General features: G+C 46.7%; 1 protein-coding gene across 5 annotated transcripts in view; it reads left to right on the forward strand.

Moving 5' to 3' along the window:
* Positions 1-9191: 9191 nt before the first annotated feature.
* Positions 9192-20272, forward strand: part of ATRX (ATRX chromatin remodeler) — a 290301-nt gene continuing 279220 nt past the window's right edge. For 3 of the 5 annotated variants that reach the window (XM_088445556.1, XM_088445558.1, XM_088445560.1), the window contains exon 1: positions 9225-9556. In XM_088445556.1, coding sequence (XP_088301682.1) covers positions 9537-9556 — 20 coding nt within the window. In that variant the 5' untranslated portion in view covers positions 9225-9536. The other 2 variants (XM_088445557.1, XM_088445559.1) reach the window with 2 other exon arrangements.

Here is a 20272-nt window from a genome sequence, read left to right on the forward strand (position 1 = left end):
GAGGCGGTCGTAGGATGCAAGCGGTTGCTCAGAAACAGGGCGGCTGCTTGCATCCTGAACGGACGCCTCTATGTTGGTCGTTAGGCTGTGGGTTAACACCCACAGCTCTAACGACTGCTAAGGGAGATGGTCGCAATGGTCAAGACCATCGCGACCATCGGGGCTTACGACGAGACCCTAGGGTAGGGTCTCATCAACCTTAAGCCCCAGGGAGCTTCCTGCTCCATTTGGCCGGGCACGCCCCCTGCCCGCCCAGCAAACGGAGCGAGCTGTTAATCAACATCGACAGCTCGCTCCGTCTGCTTCGAGCCCGCTAACGACGGGTGATTCGTCGTTAGCGGGGGCTTGCGTATGTCCACGACGGAGCAGTCCCCGTCGTGCGCATGCCCTGTGGACCAACATCGAGTCGGTTGCGAGCGCTCAGCGCTCGACTCTGAATAAGGTCCTCTGTATCTGAATGGTTCCAGTCCGTGTGATTCCAGTTCAAAGTCTGGTTGCAAGTCTCCATTCCATCTGTACTCCAGTCTGGGTTATAGACTGAGACTTGCTCCTAACTACAACCATCGGACCCAGCCGATATCTCCAACCATCGGTCCCAGCAGATACCTCCAACCATCGGTCCCATCCGATACTTCAAATCAACCTGTCTCCAAACATCAGTTCCAATCCGATCCTGCTACATCAATCCCACATCATCGATTTTATTCCATTGATTCTACTGCATCGATTCCAATTCGACCTTGCCTCACCAATTCCATATAATCGATTCCACTACATCGGTTCCTATTCGATTCTACCACTACAGTTCCTATTCAGTTTCCAATCTAATAAAGTTCCACTGTCATTGCCTACAGTCTCATCACCTCCAGCAGTTACCCCTGCCTCCTATCTTCTATTATTGCATGAGGAAGTCTAGGCGCAAGCCACCCAAAATCAATCTCGCCTCCCTAGGCTCCCCTTCAGCCTCCTACGCCTGTTCCAATCACCCTCAGGTGTGACATCCTGATCTTGAAGCGAGAAAATATATTTTTGCCTTAGAACAATTAGGAGACTCTACTCTGGTAAAAGATTAGGGTACCCCATTTATGTCAAGAATCATGACAAAGTTGTATCGCCTGTTTTAGGTTACTCAGCTAAGGACTACCGTGTATCACCCTTAGACTGATGGTTTAGTGGAGAGGTTTTACAAAACTTTAAAGAATATACTAAAGAAAGTTTTGGATAAAAATGGGAAAGATTGGGATAATTTGTTACCCTATTTATTGCTGGCCATTAGAGAGGTTCCACAATCTTTCACTGGGTTCTCGGTTTTTGATTTGGTGTATAGTTAACAACCAGGGGATTGCTGGATATTGTAAACAAGACTAGGGTGGGGCAAAAGAGTATTTATAAGACAGTTATTGAGTATGTTTCTCAGAGGCAGGAAAGAAGGAGCTGCAGTGGTGCTGATAGCGAGGGAGCACTTGGAACAGGCCCAACAAATTGAATACAATTGTAATGGCTAATTACATATCTTTGCACCTGGGGACAGAGTGTTTATTTTAGTTTCCATGGTAGAAAGTAAATTATTGGCCAAGTGCCAAGGACCATTTGAAATCATAGAAAAAGTGGGTGAGGTTAATTATAAGGTGTCTAGAGAAATTTTAAAAAATTTGAAATTAGATATAATTGAAGAGTCACATAGTGACTGGTCACATCCCATTGTACTCATTCCGGAACTTTATGGGAGCTTACGCTTCTGCAATTATTTCTGTAAATTGAATAGTGTGTCTACATTTGATGGCATTGCCTACCCAATGCTTTGTGTGGATGAACTTATTGAAACGCTGGGAGCAGCAAAGTACTTAAACACTCTAGATTTGACAAAAGGGTAACTGGCAAGTGCCGTGGACAGACAAGGCAAAAGAAGAGACAGTTTTTTTCTGAACCAGGGGGTCTGTTCCAATGCCACTTGTGTTACATGGGGCACCCATCTTTCAGAGGACGTGGATAAAAATCTAAGGCCCCATAGACAGTATGCAGCTGCTTATCTCTATGATGTAGTTATCTATAGCCCTGATTGGAAGTCTTACTTACTCAGGGTACAAGCAGTGTTGGACTCCATCCCTGAGGCAGGATTGACAGTTAACCCAGAAAAGTGTTGCTTACAGATTGAAGAGGTGAAGTGTCTTGGATATACCATAGGCAGAGGTTGGATAAAGCCCCAACTTAATAGAATTGAGGCAATATAAAATTGTACATGACCCCAAAATAAAAAGCAGTCAAGACCTTTCATAGGAATCACAGGGTATTATAGATGATTTTTACCACCATTGTTGTCCCTTTGACTGACCTTTCCAGGGGTAAACAGTCAGTTATGGTTAAGTGGAATCTTGAGGCAGAAAAGGCTATCAGGCATTGAGAGTAATATTGTGCACACAACTAGTTTTAATGACACCTGACTTTAAAAATTAATTTGTCGTTCAGACAGATGCAGCAGATGTAGGGATAGGGTATGGATGTATTGTCTCAAAGCAAAGATGGTGAAGAGCATCCTTGTTACAGTGTGTTCTTTCCTGACTATCAGGAATGTGATCACCAGGTCCTGCCGCAAGTTCCGCTCAGCGGCATTGCGTACCTCCAGCCTTTGGTTCACTGGCGCTGAGCGTGGCTCCCATCGTATTCAAACTCTCGCTCCAGTGCTGACTGATACTTCTCATGCAGTAATGTGTCATCCTCCAATACCATCAGCGAGGACGCTGGTTCATGGGCGCGGCCATCTTGCTTCTGCCATGTGATGTTGGATCAACCAATCAGATCTAGCGCTCAGGTCTGCTGGGAATCAGCTGCCAATCAGCGACAGGCACTGCCTATATAAACCCTTCATGGACGTTCATTCAGTGCCTGTACAACATCTTCTCAAGTCCTAGTATTTGGCTCCTGATACCGTCAAGTCTTTGACTTCCTATATACCTCTGTGTCCTGCTCTGTTGTCATAGACGCTACTTTGGGTACAAACCCGAAGCACCTAAAGATGCTACTTGGGGTACAAACTCGGAGCACCTATAGACGCACACCTGCGCATTCCGTCCATATCTCCGTGACGCATCTCAGTGTACTGCACTTGGAGTTCGATGCACCTTTGTGTACTCAAGATCCACACTCAACGCAAGCCAAAGTCATCACAGTCTAGCTTGATATACCTCTATAACATTGACCTAGGATCCCCGTCTTGTTTTACTTGGTGAACCCCGGTGACTTGGACTCAGGATTCCTGCATCCGTCTATTGAGGATATTCAGCGTCATCTGACTAGTGTCCTGCTTGTCGTGGAGTTCTTACACTAATATCAGTTGTCCTTCTTCTACTACACTGCTACCTCAGGCTTGCCTACCCTCCCGATTTGGCCGGAAGCCTCATGATTTTTGGGTGCGACTCCCGGCCCCCCGGAAAGGCAGGCAAGTCTCCCGGAAGCCTCCGACCCTCCCGTCCTCCCGCCTGAAAAGACTAGAAACCCCCGCAGCGGGGGAGCCAGTGACGCGATTCGCGCGGAATCGCGCCATCGCGGCCCGCCCCCTGCTTCACAATGCCGAAAATAATGGCATTGTGAAGAGGGGCGGAGCCACGATGACACGGCCGTGCGGCCCCGCATCCAATTTGCCACCAATTGGCTGGCCCGCTCCCGGCTCCGCCCCCGCTGTTAGCTGACAATCAGCTCCCTCCCGGAAGGCTGGAGCTGATTGTCGGCAAGTATGTGCTACCTTCTCGTCACAGATTCTCAAGACTCACATTCTTATCATTTCCTTTCATTCTGGACTTTTAGTTCTGATTCTACCCATCGTTCCCAACAGTCCTCTGTTTGATCAATAAACCTCGTATTCTCAAATCCACTTGGATTCTAATCTTATTTCTCCTGTAAGGAAAAGCTATCACAATGGGAGAATAACTAGATCATTCTTGGCATTGCAAAATTTAAAGTGAGAGTGCAAGACAAGGCAGTTAATTTGGGCATACTAAATTAGTTGAAATAAGTGATATAAGCAAATTTGGAAATAAGACATACAAGAGTCAAATGAAAAGTAACTTAATTGCTATCCACAGCTCTGTACACGATTTGGTGTTTACTTTAAAGTGTCCAATTAAAGTGGACAGAGCCGTGGAACGACCAAAGGGTAGAGCCTGGAACTGGTATTGAAGATGTTGTATAGCAAACCTCAGATACTGCTGGGGTGAAGTGGCCATAGGAACATGGAGGTAGGCGTCCTGGATATCCAGGGAGACCATATAATCCCCCGGTTCCATAGCCAGAATGATAGAACGCAAAGTTACCATCCTGAACGTAGGCACTTTGAGGTACTTGTTCAATGATTTCAGGTTGAGAATAGGCCGATGAGACCCAATGGGTTTCGGAACCAGAAATAGAGAAGAGTAGTAACCCATCCCGCGTTGAGATGGCGGAATGGGAACAACTACCCCTGCTTTCAGAAAGGACTCTATGACTTCCTGGATCAACAACGCCTTGGTTTTGTCTAGGGAAAGGCTCATGCAGAAAAAATGCTGAGGGGGTCTGTACCGGAAGGACAGGGCATACCCCTGAGAGACTACTTCTTGTACCCAAGCATCCGTGGTTGTATTGCACCAGCATTGGGCGAAGCGAAGAAGTCGCCCCCCCACTCTGGGATCCCCCAGAGAGAGGCCCGTCCCATCAGGCTTAAGGCTTATCTTCGGGTTTGGAAGCCAGACGTCTAGTGCTCCAGGCTTGCTTTTTTGGTTTAGGGGCAGTCTTGTTTGACGACTGTCTTGGGAAAGATTGACCCTTGGACTTACCCTGAGTCCGAAAGAACTGAAAGGCTGATGTCCGAGCTTCAGAATGTGCAGCAGCTGATGGTAAAAGTGCAGACTTAGACTTTGTTAAGGTATCCACAATTTTTTCAAGGTCAGGACCGAACAAAATTTCCCCATTAAAGGGTAAGGCCTCTAAGCCTTTCTTTGAATCCGCATCCGCCCTCCAAGACCGAAGCCACAAAGACCTGCGAGCAGAGACCACTGCTGCAAACACCCTAGAAGTGAGGAGACTAGCATCTAAAGACGCTTCCCCAATATAGGAAACGGCATCCCTCATTTGACCAATTAAAGCTCTCTGAACTTCCGGAGCTTCCTCAGGAAGCGTATCCTCTAGTATATTGGCCCAACTCTCAATGGCTTTAGCCACCCAAGAGATGGCCATGGACGGACGGGCCACTGCCCCTGAGAGAGAATAAATGGACTTTAAACAAGTCCACTTTCCTGTCCGTGGGGTCCTTTAAGGACGAAATAGACGGTATTTGTAAGGTAGCACTTTTGATTAGGCGTGACGTGAGAATCCACCGACGGTGAAGTTTCCCACTTCTTGCAATGACTAGCAGGAAACGGATAACTACTGCTTAAACGTTTCTTCGGCTGAAATATCTTACTAGGTGACTACCAGGCCTCTGCCATATAATCAGTCAGTTGGTCAGATTAAGGAGAAACAGCCGAAGTCACCTTCGCCTGTTTAAAGTTGGGATATTTGGATTTAGGGGCCGGAGCATCATCCTCAATACCTAAAATGGACCGCACCGCCCGCACTAACGCTGGGACATTAATTGTAAACTTTGTCTCCACTTCCAGAGCAGGGGAATCTGAATCAGAATCCTCATGCAACTTGCCCTCATCCGACGACGCATCGGAGTTTGATAACTGCGTAGACTGGGATGACGGAACAGTGCGCTTTGACGCCTTGTGAGGCTTGTCACTACGCAACATGGATTGAAAAGCCGAAAAGGAGGCCGCCAAACTCTGTACAGAATTGGAGAACACATCGACCCACGGGGGATTAGCTGGCGGGAGACCTTGAAAAGGGATGACGGACTGCTGCGTCATAGGAGGAGACTGCACATACATAGGGAACCCCGCATATGGATGAACTGTCTGAGGCCCAAGGGGAGACTGTAACAATTGCGGTACACCCGGAGAAGAAAGGATGGTGGGTTGTGGTAACCCCTTATGGGGGAGGGAGGTCGGAACCGCCAGATGGTCCGCGATGGAAACCAGCACTTGAGAAAACATCGCCCAAGGTGGATCTTGTCCTGAAGTTGTGGGATTAGAGGGACCTGGTAACTGACGGCACCTGCCACACACACCATCCTGCGCTAAATCCTCCATACTCCCCACTGCAGCGCAGCGTCTACAAGTGAGCAGACTGGGAGCCGCCGAGCACTCAACTTCCTCATCAGACATGCTAAACAATAGAGATAACGATATATACCCAAAGATATATGGCAAAACAATCCGGGAAGCTGGCACTCACAAGTGTGCAGCACACAAGTCCACAAATATGGCAACGTGTAGCACACAACAGTATGTGACCGACCTCACAAATATGTGAATTTATGTATGTGAGATCCTTGAAAAGCCCATCCCACACACACCTGCCAGGGCTGGAGGAGAAGGAAAGGGATAGGTATAGACTGACAGTACAATAGAAATATAGCAGTAGCAGATACAGTCAGCACTAGCAAAAAGTCACATACAATGCAGAAAGTAAAAACAGCCTGCACTTTGTCACTACAATCAACCTCCCAGATTCAGTGTCTGAGAGGGCTATAGTGCTGTGTACACTAACCTTTTGAAGGGGAGAGGTACACAGGGGGATCGACCACACAGCACCGGAGAGATCTGCGCTGCCCACCCTTGCAAAGATGGCCGCCGGAGACCTCAGAGGAGGAGTGGCCGCAGGAGGAAGCAGCTCAGCGTCGTCAGTACACATGAGAAAAGGCGCGCTGAGCTGAGGGGAGGAGCCGCTAAACAGGGAAGGCTCTCTCCCCTGGCTAGTGATTAACCCCCGGAACGCCGGTTCCCGCTTACCGGCAGTTGGTCCCTGGTGGTCCAGTGGTCTGGTGGGGTATGCCCGAAAGGGGGAGCCTGCCACCACTTACTAGCTCCTCCGGTCTATCCCCAGAGACCGGAGGCAAAGGACTGCGCGTGAGAAGGCTGCGTACCCGCAGGTCACCGCAAGCAGCGACCCGCGGCTTACCTTATCCCTGGCGCCTCCGGCAGCAGTCCAGAGAGAGCCCAGAGCCTGTGCTAGTGCAGGCCCTGGGGTCCCGCCGCGATCCCCAGATCAGTACTGGCGTCGCGGCGCCAACGGGGTTGGAGGAGCGGCAGCTTAGCCGTCCAATGGACAGTCTGAAGCTGCCACTCAGAAAAAGTGTTAAAAAAAAAAAATTAATTAAACTAAGTTCAAGCTTAGGGGCTGCCCAGCAGCCCCACTGCGCTAGGGTAACCCGACTCCGGCCGGGCACCAACTAAAACCGAGGTGCCTGTGGCTGGGCATATAGGATGGACCCAGTGCATCGTGGGAGCAGCAAAAGCTTTAACTGCGTGGTGCCCGTGGATCCAGATCCAGCTATACCCCAAGGTCAACCCTATGGAACCTGAAGTAGAAATGAATGCCATAAATGTACACAAAACAGAAAAACTGTTGCTATAGGCGCTAACCAGTGGTCGAAGTGGGGCGGTATACGGCGGTATGACATACCGCCACTTCCCGGCCCCACTTAATTTTAGATGTAGAAAAGAATGCACCAGCGCTGGGATCCAGTATGGGATCCCAGCGCTGGAACAGCGGCGGCAATGTGTTAAGATATGTCCCGCAGGGGACACATCTCAATCGGGGCAGTGGAGGCGCTGACATGTAGCCGGGACAAAGTACCTGGTCCCGGCTGCACTATAAGCACCACGTACTGGACGGCTGCCAGCCAATCACGAGGCTCGCAGCCGCCAGCCAATCGCGGGACTCGCGGCCGCCAGCCAATTGCAGGGCTCGCAGCCGCTAGCCAATGAGAAGCTGCCAAATAGCAGCTTCTCATTGGCTCGCAGCGGCGCCAATGAGAAGCTGCCAAATGCAGCTTCTCATTGGCTCGCAGCGGAGCCAGATAAACTGGAGGGAAGACCCGAGGATCCCGGTGGCTCCACTCCAGCAGCGCAGGTAAGAGAGAATTAGAGAGAGGGGAGGCTGTGAGAGAGGGAATAGAGAGAGGGGCAGACAGAGGCAGGCTAGCTATTGTAGGGGGTGAAAGAGAGAGGGAATCAGTAAGGGCAGGGTGTGAGAGAGGGGAGCAGGCAGGGAGAAGTGTGTGTGTGTGTGTGTGTGTGTGTGTGCGGGGGGGGGTTAGAAGTACAATGGAGTGATATGGAAGCATGGGCCCATAGGGGGGGGGGAGATTCAATCTCCATACCCCCACCTCTAAATTACCACTTCGAGCACTGGCGCTAACAATAATATACTGCAAATTTATGTTTGCAAATAAAACAAAGGGGATTTTGTCATGATTTGATCAAAGCATTTAAGCCTGCAGCCCAGCATCAAGGGACCCCATTTTTCTGCAGGTCCCTACACTAGCATATTATTGTTAGTGCCGATAGCAAAAGTTTTTCTGTTTTCAATACAAGGCTAAGCTGAGCCTGCAACAATTTAACTTGTCTGGCAGATGTAGGCAAATAAGTGTGGTTATATAAGGAACTTACGGTAGCTGCAGACTTGCAGATTTTTGTTTTTAGCCCCTTAGAGCTGTGTACAAAAATCAGCGTCCATGGCGAGATCGGGCAGCGAGTGGGGCGAGTTCCATTGCCGATGTTTATTGCAACGCAACTCGCCCCTAATTGAATATAGCCCTGAAAGTTACCAGTAAATGTATGAGTGTATGGGGTTCTACTAGTGAAGAATATCCTAAAAAAAAAAGAAAAAAAAAAAAAAAAAAAGAATGTAATAGGTTTTATGGAGCTGCCTGTTACTGTCTGCACTATATGGGTCTTGTACTATAAATACTAAAATAAAATATGGTGTTAACAGAAATCCACAGGAAAGAAAAGTGAAAGCAACCTCCCAGTCTCTGAGAGTTACTTATGCATATATACAGTATACACCTTCACTTATCATCAGCAACTCAGATGTATAAAAATTACAACAAGCTTTCTTCTTCTCGGAACAAAGAGAAGCGGCTTTTACTGCGCCAATCAAATACGTGCTGGCGTATGACGTCACTCACCCGAGCAACTGCTACCCCGCTCCACGCTATGAACCAATTGGAAAATTCCACTAGGTTAGCGTCCGACCAATCAGCGCGCAGCACGGTGGGTGGGGGAAGAAAGCGCCAATTCAATGCGTCTGTCTCTGTGCTCTGTCCCTTTCCTCCCTCCCCCGACAAGATGGCGGTAACTGCTTTGTTTCTGGTTCCTCACCGAGTAGTGGATCTGTGATCCGGGGAGGCGGGGGAGGAGCGGGCAGGCCGGGATAGCAGCGTCTCCCAGGGAAAAAAAGGGGGAGAGTGGCAGTTAGGCCTCAGCATCGCGCCGTCGCCGCTTAGCAGCAGTGTCACGTTAGCAGCGGGTTAGAGGCCCCGGCGACGCCGTGCGGGGAGATCTTACACTGTCCGTTCCCTCACCCTTGTTCATCGTTCCCCTCCTGCAGGGCTCCTGGAGAATGGACGGGCGTCGGTGAGCTAGAGGCCGAGCGGGGAGCCGGAGCCTGGAAGAGAGATGACAGCAGAGTCCATGAGGTAGGCCGCAGCAGCAGCATCATCATCATCACCTGTATGCGGGACCGGGTCTATGTGGGTAATGTCACCCTGTCCCATCCGCATGTTGTACTGCCCCATCTGCATTTGCTGCACGTAGGCGCCACACATTGTGACTATGACCCTGGTTACACATTGTGACTATGACCCTGGTTATTCCTGCTGTAACTTATATCCCCCGGGTGTGAGGTTCTCTCCCATCTACCAGCTATAGGTGTAATGTTGTTTCTGGTAGTTGGAGGGAAATGTTTTAAATCAGGGTTTCCCAAACTCGGTCATCACATAATATCCATGCTTGTGCACCGATGGTATAATCATATGATATCCATGCTTGTGCACCGATGGTATAATCATATGATATCCATGCTTGTGCACCGATGGTATAATCATATGATATCCATGCTTGTGCACCGATGGTATAATCATATGATATCCATGCTTGTGCACCGATGGTATAATCATATGATATCCATGCTTGTGCACCGATGGTATAATCACACAATTTACTGTTCTAATTAACTCACATGCATGGATATCCTTAAAACTTGGACCGTTAGGGTACTTTGAGGACAGAGTTTGGAAACTTCTGTTTTAAATCTATATATTTTTTGCTTGTACAGCTTCTATGCACAACTTCTGGAGGTACAAGTTTTATGGTGGAAGGGGAGTGCTGGCACTTGTAGTTCCACAGCTGTTGGAGATATGCAAATTGTGTCTAGTGCTACAACTGTTGCCAGTAGGAGGCAAGGTGCCCTCACTGTATACATCCTGCTAGTGATTGGGATGCACTTTTAGAGAGTGGTGTGCAACCAAACAGCCATGTGTTGGAAATTGGACATTATCATATGAAGTCTTGTTTGTTGCTTTCTGCATGGAAAACTGTTCCTAGTTTTAGATGTCATTAATTTAAGTTTCTATAAATGGCTAGTATGTGACCATAATTCTGCTTATTGCTCAATAATACCCTGAATTCAATGTAGACATGAATCTTGTTATACTTGGGACAAAGCATTTCTTCTACATGGGATTTCACTTGTAGTGTGAAAGTGTTATTGTACTAAACCTTTGTATTAATATTTCAACATATGTATTGATCCTTCCATCCAGATAGAATTTTATGAACTTTTGTTTGGAAAGTACCAGAACCAGTTACAACAAATGTTTCCAGTGCTGAGGTTGGGAAATGTCTTCTGTTCCTAGCCTTTCAGTAAATGAACACTGTAAAAGTGATGTGCCGCCATGCATTGCTGTGATGCCGTCTGTGCACATATTGGTTGTTTACGGTAGTGCCGACACATACTTCTCTACTGTTTCCTTGCACATAGGCCTAGACCTATGTGTGGTTTTTGTTGCTGTGGCAACTAGATTTTGTTGAGCCCTGGATTTGGCTATAACAGAATTTTATTTGTGGTGTCTAGATTTTTTCTTTTAAAATTTATTTTCATTATTGAGACATAAAAAAGTATCAGTACAATGCATGGTAAGGAACAAAACACCTATATAATATATTTAACATATAGGGGGTTATTCAATTGTTTTTATCGTGCCCTATCTTCTGTCTAAAGTCACGGGAGATTGGGAATGATATTCAATTGTTTTTGCAAGGCCATGTCTCAAGTCCTGGTTAGCGCGCCCAAAACCAGGACTTACTGCACTTTTTTTGTTGCCACCTCAGGAGGGTGCGCGCGGAATTGCTGCCAGCTGTTGCGCCCAAACAGAACTACAATTAAATTGCTCTGTCAGGCACCTATTGGGTAGAGTCCCCAGCGAAAACCTTTGAATCCCCTCCCCTCCCATAAACATAAATGGGTAGACACAACAGCATCGTTGGGAAGAAGAATAAAGATGTGTATGATCCAGTGGAATTAATTTTTTAACATACTTCTCCTCTTAAATCTAATTAGTATGATTATGTTCAAGGTTTTTTGTTTGGGTTACTTTTTAAATATGGTGGTTTTGTCTTTAGTTTATAAATTGGAAAATTAGTGTGAACATTTTTTTCTTACACATTTGAAAATCTACTTTGAAATTACTTTCACAAGAAACAGGATAACTATATCGGTTTACTTATCTACTGCATAGGGGGCGATTGAAATCAGTGCAATGTTGAATAGTGCTGGCATTACATTGACCGCGCTGTTAACCCCTACTAGAGGATTTTTGCTCGTACCCTCTGAGGTGCTAGCAGAAATCTGATAAACTAGTGCTGCAAAACATTTCTCAGGCTGAGAGCCTGATTCAGACACGGTAATAGAGTAAGATATAGCAAGTAACTGTTTACATGAACAAATCATGTTGCAATGGAAGGGGTGCAAATACATATCTTTTTTTGCATGTGAGGTAAATACTGGCTGCTTTTGCATGTAGCCCAAAAATGCTAGACAGCTTTATTTTTACACTGCAATTCAAGTTTCAGTTTGGACACCCTCCCAAATATAAATCTCTGCACATTTTATATCTGCCTCACCTGCAGTGCAGCATGGTTTTACCAAGAAGACCAGTTACTTGCTATATCTTACTCTATTAACCAACTCTGTATCAGGTTGCTATCACGTGTGCTAGCAACATTGCAGCCAGCACTAAAGTTGACTCTTGAGTCCCGTGCATCGTGCAGAGTTTTTACAAAATTCCAGAAGCAACCAGTTGACTGTAGTGCATTTTTTTTATTTTTTTTGTGGTGTAGATTTTCTACCAAAAAAGTATTTGACTTGGACACCAGAAAAAAAAATCGTGGTATACAAACAGTTCACGTACTTGAATGTATGTAAATGTCCCATGTGTCACACAGAGAATCGCCTATAAAAATAAAGCTACTAGTAATAGATTTTAATATACACTATTCTAGTGAAAATTTCTGTGCATTTAGTTTTCAGTATAAATGGTAAATCTGTGTTGGAACCATCCTGTGGGCTGGATAATCTAATCTGATCATTTAGATGGAGCATGTATAGTGTTCACTCTAGCTGCGGCGGCAGGCAGGGCGCCAGAGCTAGAGAGGGCAACTTTGTGCGTGTGCCGAAGGCGCGCCCGCCCGAAAAGGGGGCTTGGCCATAAAAAGGGGGCGTGTCTATAAGACGCATCCCCTTTTTCGTCATACTTGGGGACGTGCCCGGCACTTACGGACACGCCAGGAAGCCCCCAAGCGCTGCAGACAGGGAGAATAGATGGCGTCTATTCTCCGGCGGTGACCTGGTCACCGCATATTTCTCCACCCGTGGGACACTGCGTCCCGTCCCGCCGGTGAAGACGGCACCCGCAGGCTGTGAGGGCAGGGCGCTTTTTGCCCTCCTTATGGAGGGCAGGGCGCTGCGCCCCGCTAAAACAGCCTAGCGGGAACGCTACAGTTGTGAACTTTGAGTTTATCCTCTCACTACACACTGGAACTTTCTCAGGAGCACAGTGAGCATCTGCTAGTAGTACTTGGGAAGTTCACATTTGTAATCGTGTAGTTTTCATACCTGCTGGGAAGATTACTAAATTCACAGACATGTAAAATGGAGGATACTTCATAAAGAACTATGTGGCTGTAGGAAGTTTGTTTAATGTAGAAGTTCCCAAACTCTGTCCTCAAGGCACCTTAAGCAGTAAATTTACTACTTCACATTGATCTAACACCTTTTAGAAATTAGAATCTAATTGGTTGCTATGGGTAACATCCAATTTAGTAAATATACCCATTACAGTTCAGATTTTAAGTATACCCATGCTTGACCACACATGGCTTAATTAGTACGTTAGTCAATTTGATTTAACCATGGATATCTCTAAAACATGAACTGTTGGGGTGCCTTGAGGATAGCGTTTGGCAAACTCTGGTTTAATGTATAGTTGATATGTGCGCTTTAAATGGAATTGAAATGTTTTCATTCATGAGGGATAGCTGCCATATAATTCATTTGTTTTGTTATGATGATTTTTTTCTTGATTGGCACATTCTAGTCTGTTGCTGTCTGGAGTGTTCTTCAGTTTTCAAAAAACTAAAATGATGCATTTGACAGTGATCACCTGCGGTGTTTGAAAGAGGAGGCACTGTATTTCGCTATTACTCAAAACCATAGGGGTGCACGGGAGCCAGAAAGAGAGGTGTTGTAGCAGCCCCCCTGCTTGATTATGGACTATTCCCCTCCTCCAGAACATAGACTACTCACCTGGGCCTCCCAAGTCTGTCCTGAAGAGGGTTTGGGGTAGTCTATGACCAGGTGGGGAAGAAGGGCATTTGCGGCACTTTTTGCCATCTCTCACATGCCAATGCTCAAAGCTCATTCTATTTTTGCTTCAACAGCTCCCTTAGTCACTTTTCCCAACTGATTCTCCATCAGCATTTGCATTTAAAGCATGGGGATCTGTCTTCAAGGCTATCGTGTGTGTGTGTATATAATTGAATGCAAATGTTTGGCTACCCTGGGTCATTATTACAGGATCTGATTTGCGTGTTCAATTTATAAGGTCATTTGATTTTATTTTTATTTTGTGTTGAGATTAATAAATATCTTTTTTTTAATTGAAATTTCCAAAACACCGTCTTGTGTACTAGCACCCCAGAATTTAGCTTTTTTTACATTGTACTCTGGGTGGAATTCAGTTGCTTTATGCGGCACGCTAAGTGATAGGCCCCTGACAGAGCAATTAAATTATTGCTCTGTTTGGGTGCGAATGCCATGTTTGCACACATTTTTGCTTGCAGCCTCCTGAGGTGGTGAGCAGAAATGTGTGTAAAGTCTGTGGTTTGGGCGCCTTAACTAGGATTTGAGACTGGTTCAGCCACATTACGGGCCTAAATACTCTATTTGAGCATGGAAAGCGCAATGATATGCGCCCCCAAAAAATTGCATTTTTTTGACTAGCGCCCATTAATTATATTGGCGCTAAAAACAATTGTATTCACCTATTTGAAGGTGACTGACCAGTCTTATCTGGAGTAGCTGTTCACTTGATTGTTCGCCTTTTGGGCAACTGTGATTCCGCACACAATCTGCTGATTGTTGCTTTCTGCGCATGTATATGCATCACACTGCACGTACGCAAAGACTCCACTGCAACCGGGACTGCGATCGCAGTGACTACTCAGACCCATCACAGAGTGACAGGAAGTGACTGATTGGGAGGTTGGCGATACGCAGGTGTGTCAGTGAGTTTGAACACCGTTACAGGGACGTGCTTAAATTAGCCACTGCGATGCCATATGCCAGGGCTCGACAAATCCCGGTCACCATGGCGACTAAGATTTTACTCCTGGCGACCGAGATTTCCTAGCCCCCCCCCCCCCCACCCCGGCGCCTCAGGGAAGCTCCATTTGCCAGGCACCCGACTCCCTGCAGTGACTACCAGCGGGCACCCGACTCACCGCAGCCAGAACACACCCCTGACTTCTCTCCCCTAGTTCCGAAGAGCGGCGGACGCAGGATCGTGGCCTAAGGTAAGTAACCTGTGTGGTTTTTTTTTTTTTGTGTGCGTGCGCAGCACTATTAAAGGGCACTTACTACTGGGGGCACTATTAAAGGGCACTTACTACTGGGGGCACTATTAAAGGGCACTTACTACTGGGGGCACTATTAAAGGGCACTTACTACTGGGGGCACTATTAAAGGGCACTTACTACCGGGGGCACTATTAAAGGGCACTTACCAGTGATCGTGCTGAGCCCCAAAAAATGTGAGTTCCAGGGACCTCTCACTTTAAAAAATTGGGGTCCTACCTGACTCTTTTTGTGTCCCATCTAAACTAAGGTTTTCTGCAAATCTAACACTTTAGCAGCTACAGCCCATGAAGCATGTAGCAGATGACATTGGCCCCAGTAGGAAAAAAATAAATACAATGGCCCCACATGAAGAAAAAACACATAGATTGGCCCCGATAGGACAAAACAAACACCTCGGCCCCCACACAAAAAAATACAAACACGTTGTCACCAATAGGAAAAATACAAACAAACACTGGCCCCCACCGGAAAAAAACAACCACATTTTTCCCCACAGAAAAAAGAATGAAACACACTGATTCAAATTCAGCTCTGCAGCCTGCCCTGCTGTGTCACTGCATCACTGGAGCGGGAGGTGGCATGCAGCTACGTGATGTCATGGCAACACAACTCCGTCTCTGGGACGCGCCAGGATCGGGGTACATCTGAGTCACCTGGAAAAGTCTAGCGCTGCCAGCCTACAAGGATGCAGCATGGTGGGTGCAGGCAGACTCACATCATAATTTGCAGGGGAAGCTAGCAGATGCTCACAAAGGCTGGGTGACAGAGGCATATATGGGGAGCGTCGGTAGAGCGACAAATGGGGGATGGGGAAGAGGCACATGATGGCAGGTAAAGGCACACACGGGAGTTGCACAAACATGGGGAGGCCCACATGGGGGGCAGGCAGAGAGACACACACATGGGTAAGGGGGTTGAGAGCAGTAAATGCATATAAATAAAAAAAAGTGTGTTGGGGCCTATACTCACCAGGGCTCGGCAGCCGTAACATCAGATCGGCTGTCTGTCATTACAGGAAGCTCTGTAGTACATTGGTGTGGTGAGCAGTCTTGGGAGCTTCCCTGCTCCCAACACTGAGCTCCGCAGGGCAACCCCACTGTAATGACAGGCAGCCAATCTGATTCTCTGCTAGGCTGCCTGTTACAAATGTAACTCCACGCTGCCGGGCCAGCGAGTATGGACAGCCGCCCGGCAGTCGTTTGGCAACTCCCCCTCCCCTGATGCAGACACAACCATGTCCCCAAACACTCCTGGCATTCTTGGGTGTGGGTCCCGGTGGCGGGTGCGCAGCACCCACTATGTGGTGGCACCCTACTGCAGCCACTCTGCCTCGAGCCGGCTCAGAGCAGCTGCTCACCATTAAACCCCCACCCGCTACTCGCCTACGCTTGCTGGAGGATGTCTTCACTCCAAGTGCAGGGCCGTCATCACGCCGGGTCATCTCCCTGTAATGCCGCAGAATGACATCCAGTAGAGGCGCCAAAGAGGTCTCTTGCAATGCTGACTGGCCTGACTCCACCTCTGTTTTTCATTGCCAGCAGCAGGGCAATCAATCATTTAATGAGAAGACTGGAATTGGCCGGGGCAGAACGCATTCCTGGGGACACACCCATTCTAAAAAAGTGAGTCCCAGGTTCCCGATACCAGGTAAAATACGCGCTATAGCGCCTATTTGCGATCACTGCTTACTACTGGGGGCACTATTAAATGGCACTGTCTACTGGTGGCACTATTACAGGGGGGCTTACCTCTGGGGCAAATGTATGAAGCTCTGGAAATTGACAAAGTGCAGAGTGATAAACTAGCAGCCACTCTGCTCCCAACTGTCATGTTACAGGCTGTGTTTGAAACATGACAGTTGGGAGCGAATTGGTAGGTTGTTTTTCACTCTCCACTTTACTACTTCCCGGAGCTTAATACATCTGCCCCACTATTACATGGGGGCTTACTACTAGGTTGAGGTGGTAGCTTCTTCATATGCTTCACCTCTCTGTCTATACTTTGTGGCTATATAATAATGAATCATGCGCTCCCAGTGATAAGCAGCTTTCTTTTAAATGGCCAGATCACTGGCCAGGTAAGGGTTAATATATATATATATATATATATATATATATATATATTTAGACCCGCTTGTAATATGAGTGGCTCGACCTTGATGAAGTCCTACGGGACGAAACGCGTTGGTGTTTAGACTACCCCTGACGTCACTATTCCAGTGAGTGCGAATTCCTCTCCACGAGAATGGCAGATTTCCACTAGGCAGGAGAGTGCAGAAAGACGCTGCTCCGGCGAGCCACTGATATTACAAGCGGCAGACGGAATTGTCATACAGCTGATTATACTCCAGCCTGCCCCCGCACGGAGAAGATCTTACACAGGGAAAGGGTAGGGTCAGTCTATCCCCCTTACCCTGGTATCCAGCGCCCACGTCTTAATGGGGAAACCTTTTCAGGAGACTTCATTTTTCACTGAAAGCGCTTAAACATTTATCTACGTTCTATGTATTGAGTGTTATTGTGTGTATGTTTCACTATTGCTGGTATTACATTTAAGCACTATCCACTATACAAGCGCTTCTTTAGCATACATTATACTTTGTGGCTGCTGTCAAACAGGGTGATCAAATAGATTTTTACATTGCGGTAATTAATGGGTGCCCAATGTTGCATTTCAATTGTTTTGGGCACCCTTTAATTCCGGTTGTCGTGCCCCATTAGACTGTTTAGCCGCGTAAAATGGGGAACTAGCGTCTAAAGTCCAGAGCCAAGACTTATCGTACATTTCTGCTTGCCTCCTCATGAGGGGGTGAGCAGAAATGCCGGCGAAAAGATTTGAATTGCCACCAAAAAGTCAACGTACAGCACTTGTTCTCAAAGTTAATACTTAGTGAAGTACTGTTTTGCTTATTTCAGCACCTTTTTTCTGTTAAGATTCTAGAAATAGTTTTTTTCTGACATCTGAGATAATTTTCATGTATATGATGTGCTGTAGACAACTACCCCGGGGTCAAGTGATCCTTTGTACAGGCAATTTGTAGCAATATGTTTTTGATTTTGATTTAACGTTAAATTTATAATGATTCTGATGGTAGAAATTTCAAGCTGGAAGTGTTTAGATATGAATTTTTTTCTTCTAAATTATTTTCTGGTTTAAAACAAGTTTATGTTTTTATATGGCATTTTATAGTGGTAAAATAAATGGAATGGGCACTCTAAGGCCAGCGACAAATCGCGCAAATCAGCAAGTGTGTACGCACTATTGCACGCACCTGCGTGTTGTATGCGACGACGTCCGGTTGGCCATGCAACAGTAGTGCATACACACTAGCTGATATGCACTATTTGTCGTGCCGATACTAATTGTCGCATGTGATTATGTGCCAATCGTGTAGTGTGTCCGGACGACCAGACGATGTCAGTCCTATTTGACCAATTTTGACATATGTTGCCAGTGATCATTGTAGTGTGTACGGGAGCAGTGATAAATCGTATACGATCAAACGACACAATATATAGTTCGGTTGTATGCGACATTGGGCAGTGTTGTACGCTCAATGTCGTATGTTCTGGCTTCAAGGGAAATTGGATGTAAATTCGGTCCCATTACAAGTCGTTCAGGTGTGTACCCACCCGAAGTTGAAAGAAACATTTAATAGATCTTTTTAACCTGGTAAATTCCATAATTGTGCATTGCATAGTGTTGCAATGTTCTGTTATCGATTGGTCTGGTGAAAGTTGTTTTTATTTTTCACTTTGAGATTCTGTTAAAGAAGTTTGCCCTCATGTCTTATGTCTTTCAACAAAGCTTGTCATTTCACTTGTAGTACATCAGTTAAGTTGATGAAAATGTTGAGCTGTATATTTTTCTTGAATGTCCACATAACTGGCTAATAGCAAAATAAATAGTCATTTCTTGCATACTACTGAGTGCTGGTAAATTCCTGTGTCCTTCCCACACTTGGTCACTTCAACACAGGGGTTGACAAAATTGTATAAAATCTGGGACACAGCTTAAAAGTTTAGGATGCAGACAATCATCCCCAATCAACAATGTATGAAAATGTGTATAATCCATCACACATGCCTGTTCAGTGTTCACTCAAGGATTTTTTTTTTTTTGGGCAGTGTGCTGTGCAGCGTATTATGAATTTAGGGAGGTGTATCATTGTATATAATATCTAAGCTATTCTTCCTTCAATCCCCCCCCTCCCCCCATCCCTCTCAGGACCCCACTCCTCCGACATACTCCATCAGAGTACCACAGAAAACCACACATACCACCTCACATGCCCCTTCAATGTTACTGATAAAATACAGATTGGCGATATGGTTAGACGGTAGTAGTGTTCAATCTAGGGTGGCTCTCATAGAAAAGCACTCCTTTGTGTGATCACGCAAAAAAAAGGGTGTGGTCACTACAAAAGCGCATTCACTGGAACTCCACCCCCCTCCACCCCCTCCTCCTCACCGTGGGACACTACGGCCTGCATGTGGGGTCGATTGTTTCAACCGGGGAGCCGCTATGAGGGTGACTTCAAAGCGACCACTGCGCTGTGCCTTGCTGAAACAGCCTAGCAGGTACCCTGGGGTAATTCAGTAAGATGATGTATAGAAAAATGCTGACCACTAGGCAGGCAAGCAGCGTGTAACCTGCAAGCACAAAGAAGCAGTGTGGGCATGTTTAAACAGATCCACCATAAGCTAGAGGTTACTGTGCTGTACAGTGTGGTGGTCATCAGTAGAGATGTCACCCAGGCTAACCCGATCAGGCTGCAGTTATGATGACATGATGCAGATTGTTTGGTCTCAGCAGTAGTCAAGCTAGATGCTTCAGCTCCCACCCACTGCTGCTGTAATGCTGTCTGCGGCTCAGCGGGAACCCAGCCACTGTCCACGTAGAGCTCCTAAACTACGGCACTCTCAGCGAACAAAGGAGCTGCTGAAGATACCGAGAGAGTCCAAGACCTGAGAGGATAGTACCATGGACTTCTAAGACTGACTGCCTCCCTGTCTTAGCTACGCCATCCACTGTTTAAATTCCAATTAGCAATTCATGGTGCTCATGTAAAGGGAATGGCATAATTCTTTATAACAAAAAGAGCAGTGCCCTGTTTAAACAGCCTACCCACTACCTCTTCAATACTTCTAAGATGGCCCAACATGCCATCAGTCCACAACAATTTCTCCTTCAATGGCTATCTGTCTCTGGCCCCCAAT

Source organism: Taudactylus pleione, unplaced genomic scaffold (genome assembly GCF_031769625.1).
Source record: "Taudactylus pleione unplaced genomic scaffold, aTauple2 ptg000381l, whole genome shotgun sequence".
In the NCBI taxonomy this organism is placed as follows: domain Eukaryota; kingdom Metazoa; phylum Chordata; class Amphibia; order Anura; family Myobatrachidae; genus Taudactylus; species Taudactylus pleione.